Consider the following 21,302-nt stretch of genomic DNA (forward strand, 5'->3'; position numbering starts at 1 on the left):
CATGCTGTGAAAGTCAACAGTCCTTCAATGGCATCAAATATCCTTCTCACAGATCACCACAGAACTGGAGAAGACTTAGGAAGTCTATATTCCACCTCAAGCCACTTATGCAATATTGCATTGTTTGCTAACGTTCAGGTTGGTGTCCCACATGGGAACGCTTCACAAACATTAAACAATTACTGCAAGAGAGAATATCAATTATATTATCTTCAGTCATGGAGATCAAACCCTCTGGACTGGTCTGATCAAAAGTGATAGACTTGCTTAATATAAAGCCTACAAGGCACAGCTACTCAATTAATTTTTACTCAGACCCTGTTCTACTCCACTGAAAGCAGAATGATGGGTCCTGCACTTGCTGGAAATCATGGTGCTGTGCTTCAGTTCCTCCTCATCTGTGGTTCAGCTCACCACCACAGGCAACTGGAAAGATGGTATGAAATACAAGCTGCCCTGCTGGGATGTGGGAGGTTTCTTAAGCCTGGGATCTTGGTATAATCATGGCAAAATGTGCTCATGGTCCAGATCTAGTCTAGGATTTGCCATTTGAGTAAGTTCGCTATGAAGCATCTAATTAAACAGCTGAGTAGAGGGAATGGCAAGAACAGGGGGACATTCACAGACATGTAGGAACCTAGAAGTTCCTGTAAGACATTTGGGCTGGAGAGCAAAGACTTCAGCCTCGAAGGAGTCCCCAGATAACACACAGAAGGATATGCTGCAGAAGCCTCCCCTGATTAATGCTGTGGAAGAAAGATTGCAAACATCCTTTCAGTCATTCCCACCATCATTCCAAAGACAGACATAAACAAAGAGACACAGAATACCAGGTTCTGAATAGCTCTGCCCCGGAGCAACTTCTGTAGATAAATCACTGCCAGTTCTATTTCCTCTTCCTCCTGCCAAAACACAAAAAATATCCACACAATAATTAATTATGTCTTTGGAGACTGAGATTTCTGTAGATTATGCATCTAACTATTAAATAGTCTATCTCATATCCTGAGTTTTCTCAGCTGTTTCTGAACACCACTCTTCTAATTTCTAGGGAAAGGAAGGTGATGTAGAATAACACATACTTCTATGTTTTACAAGGGATGGGGAAGAAAGGCCATATAATTAGATTCTATTTGAGATTTTAAAGGGTCTTTAGAGATGAGAACCTAATGATAAGGAGATGTTGATGGAGAAAATTACTGTATGTATTAAAAGTACTATTTGTAGCTTGACTGAATCTGAGTTTGCAAAATGAGCATCAGCTACATTAATTTAACAGGTCAAGACATTAAGAGGATAGAATTATTATTGAAGGAGGTCCAAGAGAGCTGTTACCATAAATAAAGGGATTAAATTAAAAGGGAACATACAGAATTTTTCTTTTGATATTTGTTCCAATGATGACCTTTGTCAGAGTAACTCAGTAAATTTTAGACTCAGAAGGCGATAGTTTGGAAGCAAAATTAACTACATTTGATTGTGATTTGTCACTTTGAGAACTTTACTGGCCTAGAACTGTGTGATTGATACCAACTTGGAAGAATGATGGAGCATAGTGGGAAATGGGACCACAGGAGGGAAAAAGAAAAGGTAGGGCTTATTTTAATAGAGGAAGAACAGATGGTAGTATTTTTTCTAGATGAGGGGTCTTCTAGTCTAGAATTGACAGCAGCAGAAGGAAAATGTCCACTGGGTGCCTGGGAAAGATAAAAAGAAATCTAAAAACTGGAAGTAAGTTTTTTTTTTAATAAAGAACCTATAAGGTCTGCATTTAAATGTAGTATTTAAGAAGTGCTGGAAAAAGAGGGAAGAATGCGGGATGAGAGAAGTTGTGTGGGCTTGAATCTTAGTTATCTGTTTTTTCTTTGGTGTTGAAGACTGAGTTTTCCAAATGCAACAGAAAGCATTCCTGCCTTTCCACCACCAGCACTCAGGAGAAACAAAGCAGAACTAGACAAAGGACTTATGAATTGGTATGTTCTTTTTCTCTGGAAAGAAGGGATGAATTTCCAGTCCCAGAGAGCTAAACTATATCAGATCACTTGGAAACAATGTGAAATCCCTTCAGGATAGCATTTTAGAAATGGTGATGGCACATATACTGGTAAACCATACTGATTACTGTGGTTTAAACTAAAATTTGGTTTAAATTTTTGTGAGAAGCATTTTTCTGTATTTCTGTTGCTCAGTGCTGCAAATGATGCCTTAGCAAGTGTAATCATCAGCTTGTCCATCTACCTGTTATACACTATCAGGAGAGAATGGAGGGGGATGAAAATCCTATCATGCCCTGCAGAGAAGAAAGAATAAGGATATGGAAGGATCTAGGAGATGACTGCAAGTTAGGCAGGGCTGGAAGTAAGCCGTAAACTAATGAAGGAATTCAGAGGTGCTCTGTGAGCTAGATGTGGCTAGTAAGTCCCTGAGAAATGACTGGGGCAGAGAAGCTGGGGAGTCCTGCAGTAGTGCCTCCACTCTCTTCACTTTTTTAATATCCCTTGTGCTCCACATCACTCAAGTCCAGTGGAACGCACTTAGCAGTTGTTACTTCTATGTGTGTATGGCAGAAAGAGAAGCATTAGCAAAGAAAAGAGGCCTTGCTTTCAGTGTTTCTTGCAGACAGCTGGTCAGAGAAACCTTACTTGGATTCAGCAAGGCAAGAGATGATAGTGCTGCTGTTCAGTGGCTCAAGTGACCTGATTTTATAGGTGCAGTTTCACTGGAGAGCTCCGGATTTAATGTGTTCACAGATAACAGTGCTTGAAAACTAACCAAATGTTGATAGAATTCATGAAGGTGGAATTCTATTGTATTACAATTCTTAAAAAACCCTATGATGTGTAAGCATGCTCAAGAATGACTACAACTGGGAAATAAACTTTTCTGATTTCTTTCCATGTTACCTCAAAGTACTAAATAGTGCAAATTCACCACTGCAACACAATATCTAATACTTAGGAGTTGGTAAAGCTGTAGAAAGCTCTTCCCAAGGAGGTAAGAGATTCTTGTTTCAGTGATCTTAAAACAGACTGTAAAACACAGAATATCATACTGCACAAAGGAAGACAGCAGCATGGATGATCTAATAAGACTTTCTCTCACTTTCATGCTTGCATAAATCTCTTAAATTCACAAGTTTAAATGGTAATTGTGTCTGAATCTCAGTACCTCATGAAAATGGTGTTAATAAGAAGACAAAGCAACCCACAGGGGCAACCACCTCCTAAGTATGTTACTTTCAGAAAGGAAAAGAAGTCACAATTCCCCTAAAAAGTCTTTTTTTCCTACAGAATATCACATCTCCCATGACACATCATTACTGATATTTCAATCTCTGCAGGAGAATCATTATCTGTGACCTGGAGCACCCTCATCAAACACTGTATCCTGCACAATGACATGAGCTTCACTCCACCAAATTAATGAAGTGCATGCTCAGTGCTGAGCAGCCAAAGGCTCACTGACTTCAATGAGACTAAACTTAATTGCCTCACTGGATTATGGAGGCTACTGAAGAAGAGGAGGAGGAAGAGGAGGAGGAAGAGGAGGAGGAAGAGGAGGAGGAAGAGGAGGAGGAAGAGGAGGAGGAAGAGGAGGAGGAAGAGGAGGAGGAAGAGGAGGAGGAAGAGGAGGAGGAGGAGGAAGAGGAGGAGGAGGAGGAAGAGGAAGAGGAGGAGGAAGAGGAGGAGGAAGAGGAGGAGGAAGAAGGAGAGGAAGAAGGAGAGGAAGAAGGAGAGGAAGAAGGAGAGGAAGAGAAAGAAGAAGAAAAAGAAGAAGAAAAGAAGAAGAAAAGAAGAAAAAGAAAAGAAGAAAAGAAGAAGAAAAGAAGAAAAAGAAGAAAAGAAGAAAAGAAGAAAAAGAAAAGAAGAAAAGAAGAAGAAAAGAAGAAAAGAAGAAAAAGAAAAGAAGAAAAGAAGAAGAAAAGAAGAAAAGAAGAAAAAGAAAAGAAGAAAAGAAGAAGAAAAAGAAAAGAAGAAGAAAAGAAGAAGGAAAAAGAATTATGATGCTTTTTTTTATTCCCCAAGAACAAGAGAATAACATGTCTGCTAATTTATATCTTTATAAAATAAAGTTTACTTAAGGATTTGGCCAAGAGATACTGTAAAATATTTTCAATTCTTCGGCTGCTACTATCTATATTGAAACTAAGATAATCTTAAGAAATAATGATGACTATATTTAACAGGAATGCACAAAAAAAGATAAAACTTCCTTCTTTTTTTTCTCTAGGCATTCCTTTAACAACTGTGTAGGGAAACAATGAGGGATCAACAGGGAAAAAAGTGCTGACTTACAATTGATGGTTTTTCCAGGATGAGAGTGGGTGGCTTAGGAACAGGCTCTTCTACCTTTTCAGGGACATGGATGGGCTTCTTTGGCTCCTTGACTTTCTTCTTCTCCAGTAATGCCTGCAACAGACATACAATTTAATCAGAACTTGGCTAGATAAAATAACAAACTAAGGCCAGTCCTCCAGATGCTGACTGTTGTTGACCACACTGACTACTGGCTTGTGGTTTCTATTTCTTACTGCACATCAACTGAAAACCTTAATATGGTCAGTAGATGAGGGTATTGGCTGGTCAGGAGATACTGATGGGAATGTCAAAATCATATCTGAGGAGGAAGAAAAAGTTATTTTACTGTATTTACTAGTAAGTAATCAGCAATTGTTTAGGGTGAGTCACCTAAAACTAATCTAAAATTGGTATGAACTTCATTTCTAACTCTCTAATATTTAATTCTCTAAGAATGCAAAGAATGCTTATAACTCTTTGCCTTTAACTATAGCTATGTTCTTGTTACTATGGGTTAGAAATGTTATGAACTTACAAGATTTTATAAAGGGGTTGCTTGAAGAGTGTATTTTCACTGTTCTGTGGCCCTTCCTCAGTGAAATGCCTTTGTATGAGAGGCTATTACTGCACAGGGTTGAACCACATGAGAGTGGACCCCTGCCTTGCAAAATACGTTTTGATACTCCTCTGCTCATCTGCAACTGCCCGGCAGCCCAGTGGCACCCACAGCAACTGGACAAGTGGACCAGGGCAAAAGGGAAACTAACTTGCCCAAGAAGGAGGGCTCTGCAGAGGGTTCTGGATAGACTTGAGAGATGGGCTGATTCCAATGGGATGAAGTTCAATAAGGCCAAGTGCCAGGTCCTGAACTCTGGCCACAACAACCCCATGCAGCGCCACAGGCTGGGCACAGAGTGGCTGGAGAGCAGCCAGGCAGAAAGGGACCTGGGGGTACTGATTGACAGGAAGCTCAACATGAGCCAACAGTGTGCCCAGGGGGCCAAGAAGGCCAATGGGATCTTGGCCTGTATCAAAAATAGCGTGGCCAGCAGGTCCAGGGCAGTGATCCTTCCCCTGTACTCTGCATTGGTGAGGCCACACCTTGAGTATTGTGTTCAGTTCTGGGCCCCTCACTTCAGGAAAGATATTGAGGGGCTGGAGCGGGTCCAGAGAAGAGCAACAAGGCTGGTGAAGGGACTGGAGCACAAGTCCTGTGGGGAGAGGCTGAGGGAGCTGGGGTTGTTTAGTCTGGAGAAGAGGAGGCTCAGAGGTGACCTCCTCACTGTCTAGAACTACCTGAAGGGAAGTTCTAGCCAGGTGGGGGTTGGTCTCTTCTCCCAGGCACTCAGCAATAGGACAAGGGGGCACGGGCTCAAGCTCTGCCAGGGGAAATTGAAGTTGGAGATCAGAAAAAAATTCTTTTCAGAGAGAGTAATCAGGCATTGGAATGGGCTGCCCAGAGAGGTAGTGGATTCCCCATCCCCGGAGGTTTTTAAACTGAGATTGGACGTGGCACTGAGTGCCATGATCTGGTAAAGGGACTGGAGTTGGACCTTGGAGATCTTTTCCAACCCAATCGATTCCATGATTCTATGATAAGAACTTCCTTCTACCATGAAAATCCAAAAGCGCATTAAGAGGGGGGTTTATCTTGCTTGCAGCTGTTGGTGCAGATTCCACACCTTGTCAGCTACAGCAGACTGGGAGTGGAAGGGCCACCACAGCCCCAGCTCTGTTATGACATTTTCAAACTGTTGGAGAAGCCAAAGTCCTGACAATTTCCCAATGCAAGCCACTTAGAACTAGAAATTCAGATTATCATTTCCAACCACAAAGCAATGCTTGCCTGCTGCAGGACATCACACTCCAGCTCACAAAGAAAGGCAAAAGAGTGTGTACATTTAAAGCTCCTTCAAAATTGTAATCCTACTATTGTATGGGTTGGACCTGTAGTCTTTATTGCTGAAAGCACAGACATATTCCAGCAAGGAAAAAATGTCCTTTTTCCTTTTTTTCACTCACTCTCTCTTTCAAATATTCAAATACAGTATTTCACTACTTGGGGAAACGAAAGAAAAACTTTAGGAAAAAAATCAGTGCTGAATTTCTCTCTCCTGTAATAGGAAATGGATGGCACTTGCACAGAATTTAATTGTGAAATTAATGAAGTTTTGAAACTCCAGTTGTCATTGTACAAAACTCTTCTTACACATTCGATCTGATCTTTCAGGTCAGGATAATGAATTGCTCTCCAGAAAAGGAGAGAAATTTCTATTTGGAGGGGATAAAATGCTTTATTATTGAAAGCTTCTTAAATGGCCCATGTTAATAATGCAAGAATCAAAGCCTATAAACTGCTTTTAAGCCATGTGAAACAGTTATAGCTCAAAAATGTTGGGAGATTTTCCTAACTGTTTTTTTGTATGGGATGACCTTAGAGCTCTCTGGCATGAAGATTATAACAGTGCTTGCTATGATTAATAAGGTGATTTGCATGACAGGGTGGGAGAAACAGAAAGAAATAAGCTACTGTAATTGTGATTCTTTTGAAAACAATGGCTCCTATGTTCATTAGTACAATCTTGCATTCATGAGAATTTTTCTAATAAAACTGTTTCTTGCTAAGCAGAATAACAGAATGCAACCAGCATAACAACTTTTAAAGACAGGAAAATTCTATGAGCACTTCAGACAAGAGGAAATTCTTATTAATGTAGATTTGAGATACACTGCAGTTCCCAGAAATGGTTCCATGTTTCCACATCAGCAGAGTCTAATATCTGCTTTACTATCTTTATTAAGTCAAAAATGCTTACCATTTGCTTTCTCTAATATAAGGTTTTAAGATAGATATTTTATGACTTTAATGTAAGAAAAGAAACAAAGTATTGGGTTTTTGCATTAACTGGTTCTACCTAACTTAGTGAGTTATGATTTCTCAAAAAAGGAAGTCAGAGCCAAAAAACCACTGTAAAATACTTAGTGTCTTGTGGAAATGAGAGGATCACAGAGAAGAAAAAGGAGGAATCTAAAGAAACTTGCTTTATTAAAACTAAATTGTTCTGAGGTAAAAATCTAGCATTCCTCTCTTTGCCACCTGCTCCCACATATTATCCAGGGAAAGTGAAAGAAACTCATTCTAGAGCTAGATCACCACGTACTCTCTGAATTTTCTAGAGTTTTGTTTTGTTTCCAGGATTATGGGGGGAACTGAGAGACTGAGTGTGCTAGGAGAGCACTAAAATAAAGCTTTCAAACAGAAAACTGGTTTGGCTGCTCAGCTATAGAAATAAGGCAAAGCAATACCATGCCCTTCTAGATGATCCCTAATTGCCCACTCTAAGCTTCTTTCATACTGTGTGTGATGGAGGTTTGTTGGCACAACTGGAACTGCTTATTCCAAGTGGTCAGAGAGCTTTCCTCTCAGGGAGGATCCTCCTAAATTCTATTAATGTACTCTCCACCCTTCACAGCTGTTTTTGACAGCTCCAGTAGCTTATGGGATGGACCTGTCAGGGAGGCCCTGCTAAGTGAGGACATGCTATAGCCACCAAACTTAAGAAGCAAAAGCCTGTGATGGGAGAAGTGACCAGTAACAGCGCCACAGAGCTCAAGTGCTAATTATGGCTGTAATTTCTTGTTGCTCTGAACAGAAAGTTTGTATAAATCTAATGGTTGCTGAAGCAGTCTGGGTGTTCGACAGGGTCAGTACTTTCTGCGTGTCTGGACCAACCAGCCTGGAGTCTACTTCTGTGTATTTAAAAGTAGCAGTTAAAATTTGCATAAAGGATTTATTTTATCACCTTTGCCTGCAAATGAAATGGTTGGTGGTTTTAAAAGAATATACATTTTGCCATTTTGTGGTGGGGAACAGAGTATTAGTTATGTTAGCCTCTCAGTTGCTACAAATTGATGTTGACCAAGTGATCTATATAAATTTAAGAAAGAAAATGGGTAGAACTGTCTGCATTTGTTCTGCATTCTATCTTCCTTTGGCCACCAATTTTATTTTGAAGAGACATTATTATGTGAGCAGCCAGCATTAGGACATACTGCTCTGTGACTACAGTTTAGACACTTCACCACAGTCTTTCAAAGAGAATAAAGAGAATACAATTCCTGTAATTGGAATTAGGCTCTGAAAGCTTGGACTAACATTCTGCTGCCTATGAGAAAAATGTTATGACCCAGATTACACAGTCACTTCTTGAATTTTATGCAAACCCCACACAGACTCAAACCTCTTTAAATGTTGTCCTTAGCTCTTAAAAAGTCCTGTAGCAATCAAGATTTTCTTTGAAAATTTTCTTTCTGGATAATAATAAAATGCAACATTTCATTTGTTACAAGATCCAGTGGTGTATAAATTTGAGATAATACAACTGATTTTTCAGAACAAGATTTCAATTTAAAATTCATTAGCAGGTTATAGTCTTTGAAATAATTATTAAATTACATTAAACCAAAAGATGCAGAGAAATATATATATGAAACTTGCCAAGCTGCACAGATGAGTTACTATTTTTCAGGGATACAGCAGCCAGCCCAGAATACGTCTGATTTTACAAACAGGTAACCCTCAACAGCATTGCAAGAAGTGCACTTAAAGTACATATAATTTACAAATATTGTGATTGTGGATGCAAATGAGGCACTTCTTTCCTCAGTGGTTAATTGCATATATGGACACCTCATCTGCGTGAACAATTGGCATAAATTAAGATATGCAAAGCACTATTAACATGTTTGCAAATCAAATGCTGCTCTTAGGGAACAACAGTGAGGTGCATCCACCACTCTGATCTGATGATAAGAGTGGAGTCATTTTAATCATGCTTTGCTGCAGGTTTTTTTAATAAGTATTTAAAATGTAAATTTAAAAAAAATAGAATATTTAGAATGTGAATCCAGAATTCCTTTCTTTAATTATGAATGTTTTGACAGCATAAGCAATAGATTTACCACTTGTGTCTTATAAAAGCAAGGGAGAAATGAGAATAAGAAAATGCCAGGTGAGAATTTCAAACTGACATAATACATTCCAATACAAACACCTGATCTGCAGGAATACAGAGGCAGCCATGCCTGTTTTCTACAGGATTGGAGCAGAAGCCAAATATTAGGGAGCAACAGTACTGACAGTCTGAGTTCCAGAGCAGCACTGGTCATGCCTACAACAGTTCACGTGTTTGATCCATTCTGTCCTTGATGTTGTCTTACAGAAAATAAGAATTTGGCACAGAAAATTGGGAAAAAGCTTACACATGTCTTCCTAAATGCATTTATGGGCAGTTCAAATCTATGAGGAACTGAGACGCTGCTGGATGCAGCTCCATACCTGGTGAACTTGTTCCAGGTCTGCCTCTAGCCTTGCTGACCTTTTAATAAAGCCAGTCTTAGTTGTACTGCACCTGGGTTTTGGAGCTTTAATCTTGAGCTGCATGACAGAATCTGGGAGAGATGCTTCCAGTTCACACAATCCTAAGATATAATACAAACAAGTTTATAATACATTCAAAGATTCTAAGAGAAATGGTGATTAAGCAATAGAGTGGTTGGGAGAGAAATTTGTTAATATCTCAAGTAAATATCTCACACAACTAAGTCTTCCAAAATGCCTTACCTGCAAAGGTGTTAAGATAGAAGTTTTTTACCACATAGCAGTCAGAAGTGGTGTCTGGGAAAAACCCAATTCTAGACAAAGGAGCGTATGTTTGTGATGAAAAGTCAGTATATTCTTTGATGATATCTCGTCTCTCCAGCTTTCCCATCACATTTTTCCTGTTAGCTATCAGTTTCCTAAGCACTGGAAAGGAAATACTAATGTGAGAAGGTTCATACAAATAGTTCTATAAAAGCCATATCTTTGGAAATTCATGAGAAGTTTTGCTCGATAATATAAAGACATGGCAGACCAAATGCTGGCCATCCATATCGATATTGTGGACGCCCACCTGTTTCATTTTCAATAGACTACAACCTTGTGAAAATAGAAATGTCTTGTCTGAAAATGAAGTCTCATACCCTTCTCTCTGTCTTTCAAACTTACTCAGTGCACAGTCATGCCGAATCTTCTTTATTTTCTCTTCTTTAGCCCTCTGACGATTTTGCCAGTGGTCACACAAGCGCTTGGCATCCAACTTATTCTGATTCTCCTCTCGCCTTTGCAGCATCTTCTTTAAGACTTCCAGTCGAACCTTCTGCAACCTGCAAGGAAAGATAAGGTCAGGTATTATCTACTATACTCTGCACTGTTCTGTGCAATGCTGTCATCACCAAATCCTACATACCCATGGATTACTTCACAAATAGTTCATAGTGCATATCTCATAATCAATCTTTCTCATTTTAAAAACTGAGTTAAGCACTGGTGAAATGTATTGTAGTACCAGTCTCTTAGATTAAATTTAACAAAAATATCCCTTCCCCAAATCAGGGGATTTTCACAAAAATAAAAGGTTTGTTGTACCCTTCAGCCAATCTCCTAAACTTTCTTGCTCCTTCTCTATTCAGCCAATAATTAAAAGAATAAAAGACTTGGACTCCTACTTTTCTATTTCCTGTTCTCTAAAGGCCCACTCCTTCCTTTCCATTTCCTCCATCATTTTCAACCTCTTTGCTGTATTTGAGGGAGTGTCCATGGGTGGAAGAGATGCTTCCCATGCACGTTTTTCCCGGGCGCGGTCAATCATCTCCACCTCTTCAAGTCCTGCCGGTAGCCCCCGACCTTTCAGGGACAAGAAGCATTAGCTGTGGAGGAGAATAGCAAATCCCACAAATTGCCACCACCAAGAAGCATTAGAGGGCTGGACAACACAAGTCCTTGTGTTAAACACAAGAAGAACTGTCAAAAGCCAGAAGCAAATACTCCAAATTCTACAGTACGAAGAATGGTAGGACCTGCAGTTGCTATAGTTTAGTTGACATTGACATTATCCCTTCATTCACTATTGCAGGTTGCAAAGGAAGAAAAACTTTTCTAAGAAGACACTTTCTTTGGCATGTCCAGTGTCCATCATCATTGCAGCTGAGGATCACAGGTATATTCTGGAGCAGAAGTCTTCATACTGTTTTGGGGTTTTTTTTAACTGATACTCAACTCCAAGCAGCTGAAGAACAGTAGGTAAATGGAAAAAACTGCTCCTAATTTGTATTTGTAAAACATCATCTATTTATACTGACTGTTCTCAAAACTCTTCATGGAAAGCCCTAGAAGAGCACCATTAAGCAGGAAAAATATCATACTTATTTAACAAACACATAAAATAATTGCTTCAAAGGAACACAGCAAAGGACTGCCAAAGCTGGCAATAGGCTTGAAATCTGACATGGAAAAGAACCTCCTTACTAAAGAGGTGACATGATTATTAGAATTTATCTGAATTTCACAACTCACCCCAAGTGAGTGTAGCAAGTGTCAGAAGTTCAGGAATTGAGCTACCATGAACTATATATTCAGGAGAATAGGGATCTGTCTGGGCTTCACCATCCCTGTAATCTGTCTGTGTGCCCAAAGTTCGGAACATGGGACCAAAGACCTGTCTGTCTTTTTTAGCTGAATCAACATACGACTGTGTTCTAAAAAGAGATGGAAGATGGAAGAACATTAGTCACATTCACTAAAAACCAAATAAAACCCAAACCAAACAAAATCACACACACACAAAAATTCCACCCCAAGCCCCCTCTCCCAAAAAACCCCAAACAAACCAGAAACACAGTCAATCACAGGGAGGATATTTAAATGTGTTTTATCTTATCCTTGCTGCCATTGATGCTAACTTCATTATCTTTAGTAAAAGTAGACTGAGGCTTCACTGAGTCCTCTGAAACACCCTCCCTAGATAAATATTTCAGAAATCTTCTGGTTTCAGCTCTCATGATTATTATACACAAATCTTTCCTGTGTATCCATTCTAAAACATTGCCTTTACAGGACACAAAAAGTAACTAATGGTTGACTGCAACAAGAAAGTCTGCTTCAATTGAGCTTACATGTTTCTCTTCCAACAATTTCAGAATAAAAAATTAATTCTGACATAAGCCTGTGCTACTTTCATTGACCCTACTAGGAATTGAATTTCCTTGTGTGACCTCAAAATTTGATACCCACTGAAAGACACATTAGACTATTTCATGGGTGCTCTACACCTCTGAGCAGTATTGCATCTATCACAGAGATTGTAATAAAACACCAGAAGATTTCCCAACAATATTGCTGTGCTGAAGTACCTTCTTTGCAATGGTCCCTCTTCTCGGATTCAGAGACATTTAGCTTAGGCCTCATAATCCTAACACACTTGAGAGACATGTATCCTTTACTCACAAAGTGCTATTTATATACTACAAGCAAATTCTGAAACAGTCAATCACCTGTTTCCTCAATAATTCTCAATGGTGAACAGACTCCCTTATCTCTTGTTAAGTTTTTCCTCTTGGTTCATTACGAAAATACTGGTCACCAGCTAAACAATTTCCTGATCTTTTTCTGGTGAGATGTGACCCATGACAACAGTAAAGTTCCAGAACTCACTACTTACTTTGTCATTTCATAAGCAACATCTTCTGGAACATTTACTGGAAGCAGCTTATTAGGATGGCTGAGAGGTCTGAAATAAGAGAATGAAAATAAGAGATGAGCATAAAAGTTTATTACAATTTAGAAAAACTGCAGCCCACTAAATCCAGTGGAGTTACACTGATTTCCCACAACTCAGATTCTGTAGTTGCATGTTTAAGAGTTGTGCGTGAATATTAAATAAATTTTTCATAGCTAAGGAGTAACAGAGAAAGTTTCATCAGTAGGATTAAGTGTACCTGTTACATCAAAGCAGAACTGCAAAAAAGACAATAATTAGTTTTGAGTATGCTCATAATATTCTGTGCCCATTTCACTAATTTACCTTTTCCACTTCAGGTTTTTGAGAAAGTTGTTTTATATTTTTAGAAGAACTGCTTGAAATTAATTCCTACAATCACTGATAAGGTAAGCTGTTTTGGACTTCTCTAATTTGATCATTTCCTGGTTTTGCAATATTTTATGAGGTATATTGAAAGTGATGGGGCTTAACCACATATCAGTAATTCCTTCATAGGCATTCTTATAGATTGCATATCGCAGTTCACTGTCAATTTCTCTTAGACTTTTGAACATTTTAAAGCTTAATTTCAAATTGCAGAAGATAACAATTTAAAAAGACAAAATATATGTTAAAGGAGCTATAAAGGACTTCAATTTATTAAATCTGGCAATTTTTTATATTTAAAGTGGACATAGTGGCCAATAGGTGCTGAGTAAAATAATGACTGTATTCAAAGTAGATGTGACTAAGTCAAGAATGTTTACACACTAGTTTTTGGTTCAAATCTTGAGTCCAGTACTGACCTACAGGTTCATTCTGGAAGGAGCAGAGCAGTCCTGCAGTAGAGGACATTGATGAAATAATAATCAAGGATTCCCTTTCTGCTCCTGGCAAGAACTGGGAGCTAAAAGGTTCCTTCTTAAGAAGACACCTTTCTAGGCGTCTGGAGAACCACAATGGCTTTGTAAGTACCTTCGTCCTTTGCACAGGAGGATCTACAGACAAAAGCTTTCTACAAATAATTATTAAGTACAGAATGCCCAGTATATTTGCCTAAATGGTAACTCATTGGCTGAAAATTTTAGCATAGTGTGAATTTAAAGAAGACCTTGTGATTTAATATTTGGTTACTATTCAGTTTTTTCAGTGATCAAGGAACTGACGGAAAAGATAGAAAAAATAACACTCTGGCTTTATTTAGGTGATCTTTAAACAGCACGGAAGAAAGTTTCTGATCTCTGTTTCAAATCAGTTCATTCCTTACCTTCCAAAATATTTGTAGCGATTCCTTCCATCAACTTCAGGGTCCTCATACACAATCTGAGGTATCTGAAGAGAAGACTGAGCTCTAAAAGCCAAAATACATTATATAATTTAAGAAGTACATTCAGAGCAGTTCTAACCTTTTTTTCCTTATGCCCTCTATTTTCTTTAATCTCTCTCTCCTCTCATTGCACAATCCAACATGCATCACACTATTACCCCAAATCCTCACACTTACACAAGCAATTATATTTTGCTTTTTTCACACTTATGTATGTAACAAAACAGTTTGACACTTTACGTATATTTTCCACTATATATCGTCAAGAAATAGTTATTTGCTGCCTTTATTAAAACTTTCTTATGCAGTTCTTATGGAAGGGATTGGCCACTTGAACATACTTGACTTTGTAAAGTAAACTACTTTTACTGGGAGTGGGGTGAGGAAGCTCATTTCCTTAACAGCGAAACACTTTTCATACTAGAAAATGTGTAAAGGAATAGAATGAGCAAAGGAGAAGACTACCACTTTCTACCTCTGAAAAGTAGCTTAAGAGATTTTGAGCACATGTTGAAAATTTTAGAATCAGCAATTTCAATTTGAATTCTCCAATAAAGGAATAATTACGATGACAACGGGTAGCTTTCAAAACCTATGCTGGGACAACCATATCTTTTGCAAGAACCCTCTTTGTTAATTTTTTTCACCTTTTTGAATTTAAAACAGGCAGACTGCTTAAATTTTTCACTATAACATCTTGGGGAGTTTTCTTCACTTTAAAGCTTTGGAAGACCATGAGGAAACCCCCACATTAAGGCAGCTAGTGACAGAATGGATAGAATTGAGTCATTTGAAAGCTATGCATGAAGACTGCTATTTGATTTCACAACCACTACATACTCCAGTCTTACTCTTCTCAACTCTTCTTAATCTGTTGTTAAGGATAAAAAACGGAAGTTCTTCCCAGAGAAGCTGTAGATGCCTCATCCCTGGAAGCGTTTAAGGCCAGGTTGAATGGAGGTCTAAGCAACCTGTTCTAGTGAAAGGGGGACTGGAATTAGATGATCTTTAAAGTCTCTTCCAACCCAGGCCATTGTCAGGTCCTGAAGGCCAAATTTTCCATAAGACCATTTTTGGCAACTTGTAAGACTTCTGACCTTTAGATGTATGGGATTGTGGGTGCTAGAGGTGGTTGCTGGTGCCTTATTTTAAATACAAAGGTATATTTATAGAGTTACATTTACAGAATTATTGTCATATATTTATATGACAATGCATAACATTGCTTGACAGCTGGGATCAATGGGGATTGCATGCTGAGATCAGTTGTGTTCAAAGACCTCATCTAAGTCCTGCAAACTGTGCTGTGGAATTTGGAGAGCCACAGCATGGCTACCTGCTACAGGAAAACCTGGAGAGAGATGTTTCATTAACCTGCTGGGACATACAATTCACTGCCATGGTAAGTTTAAAGTCATCTCTTCCCAGGGCTTTCATAACAAAAGAGAGGGGAGTATTTCGAGATGCAGTGTGGTAACATGACATACTTGCTCAGCACTAATCAACCTATTATTGTGAAGTTGTGTTTGTAATTCAAATGAGTTAATTGAGCTGATGGCTAGTTCCACTGGCTGACTCTTTAAATATCAAACTGTTGCTCCATCCAGATGGATTTGTGTTTCATTCAGCACAGGTGGGCACTTATTCTTATGATCTAACTGTATTAGCATAAGCTGTTCATCCTATTATGGTGTAGTTATAGGCACAATGGGAACCCAGCGAAATAGCCCTTTTTATTCCACAGATCCTGCCTCTTGCACGTCCTTGACTTATATATGCTGACTTTGCTGAAATAAATGAGCATTTATTCCTGGTAACCTTGCAGAGGCAATGCAACTACTGAGAAGACAGCTGGGAAATATTCTGTCTCCTGTATCAGCAGCACTGTCAATCACTGCAGGTTGAAACAGAGGGGATGTATTTCTCATATTTTCTTAATTGCAAGGCATTTTGCAAATACATGTTGTTGAAATGTAAATCAATTTTAAAGCAGCATAGATATCAAAAAATTATTACAGAATAACAGGCGGATGCCTGCAGTCTTGAATTCAGCTACATGACGACTTAAATAATCATGTGATGTGGCAAAACACACAAAAGTGGGGTGTTTTTTTAATATTTACTGAATCAGAAGCCCAAATGGTGATGCCAGGAGAAAGTGCAACTAAGAACTCCTGCACTAAAAATGTAGTGCCCTGGTTCAGACCCCAAACACCCTTGAACAAGCAGCAAAAGCAACTAACCAGCAGCAATTGCATGGGACTAAAATGAACCAGCTCCCACTGAAGTAATACACGAGTCACTGAAGTCTTCAGAACTATCTGATCTGTAAGAGATTGAAATAACTCTCTTTTCTTTCTCAGGAGCCACTGCAAAGTAGATAGCACAGGGATGAAGGAATGTGCAACATCCACCCTGTAAGAAACAGATGGGTAACCATACTCCACAACAGCTGCAATCTCTTAATTTCAAGGGAAATATAAGTAGGAGCAAATTGCAGTCATCTCCACTTCAGTGTGCATGGGTTTTTGTTGGTTTTGTTTGTATGTTCATTTTAAATTATCCAACCATAGAACACTTACACAGCAAGCTGCTGAAGAGCATCCAGGCCCTGCTGAGCCCTCCATCTTCGAACAGTAAATGCAGGGACTGGATCTTTGCCCTTGAAGCACAAACTGCAGGCTGGGAAATGAATCAGTCCAGTAGCCATACTTCTGAATATCCGTCCTTTACCTAGTGTTTGTGTGGACACAAAGAAGAGAGGCAGTAATTTAGCTATTTCAAACAGCATTTCATTCTGCTGTGATTTACAGGACTGCACATTTGGGATGGGGAAAGAAGGTGGTGTGTGCATGCTAATGATGTCAGCTGGTTAGATGGTGCTTCTCAAGATGTGCAGCATACCAGACTAACAGCAGATGCACAGATTTGTCTTCCGGCTGTTTTCCAGTGCTAAACTTATACTTAAAATCGAAGGGTCTAACAGTTTGTTACATAAAGAAGTCAGTGTGCAGTAACTGTGAATGTGGAGCAATGTGATCTTCTAGCACATTACCCCATGTAACTCCCTCCTATTTCTACTGCTCTAGAAATTAAGTTACATATTCTACTTACAGAGTAAAGCTACATAATTTTATACTGGAACAATTTTAGCATTTGTTAAAAATATCTTAACAGGAGCTAGCACACAAAAATGATCACATTAAAAATCTACACCCTTCCTTTTAAACACTAATTTTCCTGGGTAGAGATGCCTTAAATCACTAAATTTATGGTTGCCAGTAAATCTTTGTAATCGTGACTCAAGTGTAAGAGAGGTAGCCAAACTGTCTTGAGCTTCTGTAAAGACTGAAATCAGAACTTAATTGTAAATTGCCCCTGTCATTTCAGAAGGTTGAGACGCATATAGGGTAGTGGTGACTTTTCAAGTGCACTAACTCACCAGACTCTAAGACAGTGTCAGTTGATGAAGATCTAGGCACCCTCCCATGAGTAGCTGCTTGCTGTGCATCAGACTGCATTTTGTTTCATTTCTCTTCAAAGGGAGTCCAACTTTCGAGAGTTTGGAATACCCTATCAACTACTATTACCACAACCTCTGCCCAACCCAATTTGTGAAGCTATGAATTAAGGTTCTGTTTTGAATTGCAAATTATGTACTTGCTGATTCATTTTAAAACATCATTTAAGCAAGTTGGAGTCTGACACCATATTCATCCACACCATTACACCTATGATGTTGTTGACAGCTTCAGTGAGTGTGCCTTACTTTGTCTGGCCTGAACTGCTATCACAGCGGGTCCAGAGAAGAGCAACAAGGCTGGTGAAGGGACTGGAGCACAAGTCCTGTGGGGAGAGGCTGAGGGAGCTGGGATTGTTTAGCCTGGAGAAGAGGAGGCTCAGAGGTGACCTCAGCACTGTCTAGAACTACCTGAAGGGAAGTTCTAGCCAGGTGGGGGTTGGTCTCTTCTCCCAGGCACTCAGCAATAGGACAAGGGGGCACAGGCTCAAGCTCTGCCAGGGGAAATTGAAGTTGGAGATCAGAAAAAAATTCTTTCCAGAGAGAGTAATCAGGCATTGGAATGGGCTGCCCAGAGAGGTGGTGGATTCACCTTCCCTGGAGGTTTTTAAACTGAGATTGGACATGGCACTGAGTGCCATGATCTGGTAAAGGGACTGGAGTTGGACCAAGGGTTGGACTTGATGATCTCGGAGGTCTATTCCAACCCAAATGATTCAATGATTCTGTGATTCACAGCCATATTGTAGCAAGGATCCCCTGGATGACAGGCAGTGTTCCCAGCTCCATGTGTATATCTCTACACAGAGAGGGAGACAAACATGCATTTTTTTTCATGCAGATATAAGAAAGAATCTGAGATATTGGAATAAGAGATATCTGAAAACATTCTTTAAAAACATGTTCCTTGACTTCATTGTTGACTCCTTGCTGTACAGCAATGGAGTCTGAGTTCAGAGTATTTGCCTTGCAGCCTCAGTCAAATGCATAGCTTCAGGAGGACTGTTTCAAACCTAGTTCATTGTGCAGTTGTACCAAGTCTGTTTTTCTTTGGCACTCTGCCCATATTTAGCCTGTCCAGATGTCAATCACTGCTGTCTAAATGTGTGACTGCAACTCCCACAGACAGGCCCTGGCTGGTTTTAAACTACCTAGGGGGAATATTGGTTACAGAGGAGCAAATGAATAGGGAGTTAAGCATGGGCTATCTAGCTAAGGGCTTAGCTAGGCAGTTAAACTGTACTCAGTAGGAAGAATCAGGATGGATGTACAGCCTTTACAGACTGCTTAGCTGTTGCTACAACTTCATTTTAGTCTAAGTATGCTTTGTTAATCTGTAGTGTAAGTATATCCTCAGGTAAGTGAGGAGGCACTGTATGAAATAACACATTTTAACAGCTCTGCTTGGACAACAGCCCAACTGTCCAGCTATTTTATTAGATCTAAGTAACATATACCAGCTATACTTAACAGCATTTGGAGATAGTCTATTAAAAATACTGCCACACAACTTGGGAAATTACTCAGAACATCAAACTAGGTATTTCTAGGCTGCTGTTACTGACTAACCCTAGGTCAGCAATCACAGTTACTTCCCATGTTGTCTTTAGATAGAACTGCTTTCTTTGCTCTGTCTTTTGACGTATTACAGGAGCAGCTCAGGACTGAGACAGAGTTTGTACCCATGTGTATGTATACACAGAAAAATACAAGGTGCACATGTGAGCTGTATTTGGCCAACACCTACCACTTTATCACCAAGTTGAGTGTGGGCATTGACTTTGAATGGTCCTTCTCACTTGACACTGTGTACAGAGGGGCTGAAAGGTAAGCAGACAAATGGTAGTTACATATTTGAGGAATCAGCACAAATTGTCAGACTATGCTTCCCTCTTTAGAAGTCCATCCATAAGAGAGTATAAAAGAAACTAGGAAATAAAAAACTGATAAACATGTGTCTGTATCAAAGAAATTCCACAACCATCACACAAATGATCCTCAGAGTTGAAGTACTACTGGTCCACGGAACACTCGTGAAAAATCTAGTAGAAAAATCTACTTTGGAAGCCACGCCAACTTAAATAGAAAACGTGACGCTATGAAACATTAAAAGGGAGGTATGGTGCAATGGTAATCAGTAGACATATCATGTACATGATGCTTCCCTCTGGGACACAGAGCTGGCTTCGCTCCAAGCTCGTAAATGTTTCATGGTCCCAAGCCTCTCCCAGCAGCTTCCCTACTGCCGCCAGCACTTCCCACCTTCCCGCTCCCAGGTGGCACCCACCTTCCCAGCCCTGCCCTGCTCTCCCTGCCGGGCTCAGCCACAGGGACAGCCCGGGCAGCGCCGCCGCTCCCCGACCCGCAGTCCCAGCGTACAGCCCCCGGCCCCGCTCCCCCGGGGGGGTGTCGGGCTCGGCCGCCCCGGCCCCGCTCCCCCGGGGGGGTGTCGGGCTCGGCCGCCCCGGCCCCGCTCCCCCGGGGGGGTGTCGGGCTTGGCCGCAGGTGGGCCGGGGTTGCGGGGCGGGCGCTGCCCTCCCGGCCGGGCGGTATCGCAGAGTGGCCGAAGGTCCTGCCACCAGCCCGTCCCCGCCGTGCGGGGCTCGCACGGCTGCTGTTCCCATGGCCACGGCCCGCGGGCGGGGCCCGGCATGTCCCGCCCCTGCGGCAGGACGTTGGTGCGGGGAGGCCGCTGCTCGTCACTGTCTGCTGGGCGGGCGTACCCCTGCTGTGCCCCCTCCCTCTCCTGCTGTGCCCCCTCCCTCTCCTGCTGTGCCCCCTCCCTCTCCTGCTGTGCCCCCTCCCTCTCCTGGTGTGCCCCCTCCCCCTCCCCGTACCCCTGCAGCTCCTCGTGCCCGTGCAGCTCCCGCGTCCTCTCCAGCTCTCCCCGTGTGCTCCCTCCATCTCGCCGTGTGCCTTCTGCAGCTCCCCGTGCCCCCTCCCTGCAGTTCCCCGTGCCCCTGCAGCTTCCCATGTCCCTGCACCTCCCCGTTACCCTTCCAGCTTCCCGTGTCCTTTCACCTCCCCATGTCCTCTGCAGCTCCCCGTGCCTTCTCCAGCTCCCTGTGCCCCTGCACTCCCGTGTCCTCTCCAGCTCCCCGAGCCCCCTGCAGCATCCTGTGCCCCTGCAGCTCCCTGTGTGCCCCCTCCAGCTCCCCGTGCCCCTTCCAGCTCCGCGTTCCCCCTCCAGCTCCCCGTGCCCCCTCCAGCTCCCCGTGCCCCTGCACTCCCGTGTCCTCTCCAGCTCCCCGAGCCCCCTGCAGCATCCTGTGCCTCTGCAGCTCCCCGTGTGTCCTCTCCAGCTCCCCGTGCCCCTGCACTCCCGTGTCCTCTCCAGCTCCCCGAGCCCCCTGCAGCATTCTGTGCCTCTGCAGCTCCCCGTGTGCCCTCTCCAACTGCCCGTTCCCCCTCCAGCTCCCCGTTCTCCCTCCAGCTCCCCGTTCTCCCTCCAGCTCCCCGTTCTCCCTCCAGCTCCCCGTGCCGCCGTTCCCACTTTCCGCAGAGCCCCAGGCTTAGTCCGCCCGCCTCCTTCTTGTGCCGCCTCCGGCAGTGGGGTCCTGGTGTGGGCATTTGGCTGG

The 21,302-nt window shown here is 41.5% G+C and overlaps 1 protein-coding gene across 2 annotated transcripts in view; it reads right to left on the bottom strand.

The window, feature by feature from the left end:
• The window catches only part of CFAP91 (cilia and flagella associated protein 91), a 35,939-nt gene extending 15,306 nt beyond the window's left edge, over positions 1-20,633 (bottom strand). Inside the window, exons 1-12 of one of the 2 annotated variants that reach the window (XM_071572122.1) lie at positions 20,562-20,633; positions 19,472-19,544; positions 16,787-16,937; positions 14,145-14,228; positions 12,839-12,907; positions 11,695-11,876; positions 10,848-11,025; positions 10,348-10,505; positions 9,922-10,104; positions 9,637-9,779; positions 4,296-4,409; positions 831-902 (exon numbers count right to left, since the gene is read on the bottom strand). In XM_071572122.1, coding sequence (XP_071428223.1) covers positions 831-902; positions 4,296-4,409; positions 9,637-9,779; positions 9,922-10,104; positions 10,348-10,505; positions 10,848-11,025; positions 11,695-11,876; positions 12,839-12,907; positions 14,145-14,228; positions 16,787-16,914 — 1,311 coding nt within the window. In that variant the 5' untranslated portion in view covers positions 16,915-16,937; positions 19,472-19,544; positions 20,562-20,633. Of the gene's footprint in view, positions 1-830; positions 903-4,295; positions 4,410-9,636; positions 9,780-9,921; positions 10,105-10,347; positions 10,506-10,847; positions 11,026-11,694; positions 11,877-12,838; positions 12,908-14,144; positions 14,229-16,786; positions 16,938-19,471; positions 19,545-20,011; positions 20,322-20,561 lie in introns of those variants that run through there. The other variant, XM_071572115.1, reaches the window with a different exon arrangement.
• Positions 20,634-21,302: the final 669 nt, after the last annotated feature.

Source organism: Pithys albifrons, chromosome 1 (assembly GCF_047495875.1).
Source record: "Pithys albifrons albifrons isolate INPA30051 chromosome 1, PitAlb_v1, whole genome shotgun sequence".
NCBI lineage: Eukaryota > Metazoa > Chordata > Aves > Passeriformes > Thamnophilidae > Pithys > Pithys albifrons.